At 40.2% G+C, this 4435-nt stretch overlaps 1 protein-coding gene across 1 annotated transcript; it reads right to left on the reverse strand.

Moving 5' to 3' along the window:
- Window positions 1–612: 612 nt before the first annotated feature.
- LOC145661884 (histone-lysine N-methyltransferase SETMAR-like) lies at window positions 613–963 on the reverse strand. Its single transcript, XM_081727226.1, has one exon. It carries the CDS (start codon window positions 961–963, stop codon window positions 613–615), a length of 351 nt encoding a protein of 116 aa, XP_081583352.1.
- Window positions 964–4435: the final 3472 nt, after the last annotated feature.

A 4435-nucleotide genomic window follows, 5' to 3' on the forward strand; every position in this document is an offset into this window, starting at 1 on the left:
GTAATATCATGATGCCTCTCTTATAGAAGCCCTTGTCCCTAGAGGCAAAAAATTGAGACAGTCGATTTTCACAAGCCTCTCTTGAAGCGACTTTTTCACCAGCAAACGTGTTCGCCATGGACAGGAACATATGATAATCACTCGGTGCCAGGTCCGAACTATAAGGTGGATGCATAAGATGGCCAACCAAGCTTCCGGCGAGTCACCATCGACGTGTGTGGCCTGGCGTTGTCCTGGTGGACCACAATGCCTCTCCTATTGGCCAAAGCTGGCCTCTTCTGGGTGATTGCTGCCTTCAGACGGTCCAATTGTTGACAGTATAGTTCCGAGTTATGGCTTGGTCGTAGGGAAGCAGCTCATAGTAGATAATTTCCTGCCAATCCCACCAAACACACAGCAAAACCTTCCTGGCCGTCAATCCTGACTTGGGCACCGTTTGCACCTTCTCACCGCGCTTCGACCAGAACCGTTCTCGCGTGACATTGTCGTAAGTGATCCACTTTTCATTGCCAGTCACCAACCGCTTCAGAAATGGGTCGATTTTGTTGCGATTCAGCAGCGATTCGCAGATTTAAATTCGGTCCATGAGGTATTTTTGCGTTAACTCGTTTGTCACCAATACATCAAGCTTTTCTTTGTATCCAGCCTTATGCAAATGGTTCCACACGGTTTTTGTGCAATTTTTAGCTCTTGGGTAATCGACACAGTGCTTATATGGCGGTCGGACGCGACAATGTCCATGATTGTATCGACATTTTCGACACTTGGCCTTCCAGTGCGTGGTGCATCTTTGACGTCAAAATTACCGGAACGGAATCGACGAAACCAAAACTGCGCGTGATTGTCTGTTACAGTATCAGGACCATGAACACTATTCACATTTGCAGCCGTCTGGCTTTCGTTTTCGCCTTTATCGAAGAAAAACTGTAAAATATAGCGTATTTTCTCTTTGCTAGTGTCCATTTTGACTCGCGCTCACACAACACTGAATCAACTCATCACACCTATCTGAACAGTGTTTGTAGTACGCAATTTCATCGTTTGAACGCCATTTCGTTGAACCCGATCGGACTTATACAGCGGGAGATACAGATCACTGAAGCCATCTATTGGTAAAATAATGGATTACTTTTTACTACACCAGATATTATTGAGAAGAGGAACGGAAACTAGTTGGGACATTGGTTAAAGAGGAACTGTATGAAGAGGGACGTGCTAGAGAGATGGTAGCAGGAAAGAGAGGGAGGAGGCGAAGAAGACTACAATTGATGGACGATATCAGAACAGAAAAATCGTGCCTGAAGACGAAGAGGTTAACTGAAGACCGTGGAGCACTGAAGCTTCTCAGTTGCAGCAAGTGACCTACCGATCAGGGCCGTGCCGTGGGAAGAAGGCAAGCGGGGCGACGGCCCCGGGCACCGAAGTAAGGGGGCGAAAAATTCGGGAGAAAAAAGGAAAAAGATAGGAAAAATTACTTGGAATATATGTATGGGGGCGCCGTCTTATACTCTCGCCCTGGACACTGATTTTCCGTGGCACGGCCCTGCTACCGATAATGGCAGATTAGTCATGATGATGATGAATTGTTCGATAAAAATGGTCGTACAACTATTAGGATAAGGAAATATTATTCAATTTGTTAATTATTGTTGTTTATTATTATTTATTAATTATTGAAATTAATAAATTATTTAAATAATGAGCAGGTATTTCAGCTAGTATTGGAATAATAAATGAAACGAAATACAATCTTTTAGTTTTACGTCCCAGGGTTATGCCGTATAGGCTAATGGTGACTGTGATGATGAGAAATGAATGAAATGAAGAAAGTGGGAGGAAATGGGGGAACCTCGAGAAAGTCCACGCACATGGTGTTTATCACACCACAAAGTTCACATGGTGTGAACGGGGATCGAAAATGGGACCCCAGGAGCCACCGCATCCTGGAATAATAAATTATCGCTCTATAACAATTGGAGTAATGATTACTTGGTCAATTAGTTATTCCTTATTTGTGGCAGTAAAACTTGAATGTATGACTGTTTCTTCGCTTAATTTTGCATAAGGTAAAGCAGTCTTTTCCATCTTCTTTTACCTGGCGCTCTGCATACTTCCCGCTTCCTTCCCCTAATTCATGCTCATTGGTCATGTGTTATTTTTGTTCGACTCCTTCTGAAATTTCAGATATTCATACAGCATTGAATTATCATTCTCCAATTCCCACTAATACTTCTGCATATCCTTACAGTGTATTATTATTATTATTATTATTATTATTATTATTATTATTATTATTATTATTATTATTATTATTATTACTAGCTTTGGTCTTAGTGAAATCACATTTCTTAGTGAATACTTACTCTGTGTTTGTATGGTATTAAATTCAAACCCCTCTTTGTTACAATATTTTCTTTCTTTCTTTCTTTCTTTTTTCTTTTTCTTTCTTTCTTTCTTTCTTTTCTTTTTTTTTTTTTTTTTTTTTTTTTTTTTTTTGTAATTACGAATGTACGATTATTTCTTTCAGTAGCTTTCGCCCTCTCTTGCTCGCTCCTCACGGTCTCCTACGAAGGCACGCTTCCATCGTTCGGAACCATTAATTTAAAGGAAGGACTGAAAAAAGGAAAAAAATGAAAAAGAAAATATAATAGCTCTCATTGATAGTTTTGCGGAAATAACTCCTATTGAAACGCTTATTTCTACAGTTCTACCGGTCAACTTGGTCTATTTAATGCATTTTTGGAGTTAAACATACTCACTTGCTTCGCCATTTAAGGTGCTCACTTTGATCTAATCTCACGTTCACGCTATCAATCCGAGATCACGCTCACTCGATCTAAACTCACATAAGCAGATCAACATCACGCATACTTGGCCTTACATTTACATTCTTTCAACATCATGCTCATCTAACCTCAAGATCAAATGATCATTCCTACCTCATGATCATTTCGCCAGTCTAATATTACGTTCACTCGACTTCACATTCACAACACCATTTTAACATTACGCTCACTCAGCCTCACATCATTTCGACATCACACTCAATCAACCTCAAGCAAACAACATTACTTCAACACGGCGTTCGCTCAACCTCACGCTCACATATTTTCGATCTCAGGCTCATTTCACCAATCTGACATTATGTTCACTTGATCTCACGCTCACATTACTTCGACAACACGTCCATTTGACCTCACATTCACATCATTTCAATATCGCGCTCACTCGATCTCACGCTTACGTGATCATTTCGACACCATGTTCATTTCACTAGTCTGAGATCACGCTCATATCATTCGACATCACGTTAGTTCAATCTTATATTCATATCATTTCAATATCGCGCTCATTCGATCTCACACTTTCGCCATTTTGTCACCACGCTCATTTCAACAATCTGAAATCATACTCATATCTCTTCGACATCACGTTCATTCTACCTTACATTCACATCATTTCAATATCGCATTCACTCGATCTCACGCTCACGTGATCATTTCGAAACCATTTTCATTTCACTAGTCTGAGAGTACGCTCATATCATTTGACATCACGTTCATTCAATCTTACTCACGTTCACATCATTTCAATATCACGCTCACTCGATCTACGCTCACGTGATCATTTCCACACCACGCTCATTTTACCAATCTGAAATCACTCTGACATCACTTTGACTGCACGCTCACTCAATCTCACACTTACATGATCAATTTCGACAAGACGCTCATTCTACTAGTCTGACATTACACTCATTCAACGTCACACTCACATCAATTCGACAACAAAATCATTCGATCTCACGCTCTCAACGTAATTTTAAAATCATACTCACTTAACCTCACACTTCCAACATCACTTCGACCTTATGTTCCCATGTTTTCAATATCACCCCCATACGACCACATACATACATCATTTCAACATTTCACTTAACCCCAGTGAGTGAGTCTGAGTAGGTGAGATTGAAGTCAGGTAAGCGTGAATTTCAAATTTTTGAGGACTGACCTCTTCTCGTAAGCAAGCACTTTGATACTCCTATCATATCAAGAAGCCAGATCCTTGGGTGTGGTAGAATTTATAGTTACTTAATTATCTGAAATAAGCATCAAGTTTAAAAAAAAAAAAAAAAAAAACCTTCAGCAACCTGCTGTTGCGCAATACATTTCAGAAAATCCGAGCTGTTTCCCCTCTATTGAAAGAGGATACTCATGGACCACACTCCGTTTGAAGGTGTTAACGACTGTTGTTTCAGGAAATACAATGCGTTAACCGTTCATCAGAAAACAGAAAATTTTAGGTTTGTGCTGCCTTTAGACTCCGCGCCGCACATCCGAAACCTGTGGTTTCTCACTGAACACCCCTCTTCGTCTTGTCGAGGTTTACACAGAAGAAAGAGAAAGAAAAAAAGTAGCCTTTCATGTGTAAATTT

Source organism: Thermobia domestica, chromosome 10 (genome assembly GCF_964235325.1).
Source record: "Thermobia domestica chromosome 10, izTheDome1.hap1.1, whole genome shotgun sequence".
NCBI lineage: Eukaryota > Metazoa > Arthropoda > Insecta > Zygentoma > Lepismatidae > Thermobia > Thermobia domestica.

What these genes read in the sequence shown, in the direction of transcription:
- LOC145661884 (XM_081727226.1), bottom strand. Translation starts at nt 963, where the DNA reads ATGGACACTAGCAAAGAGAAAATACGCTATATTTTACAGTTTTTCTTC.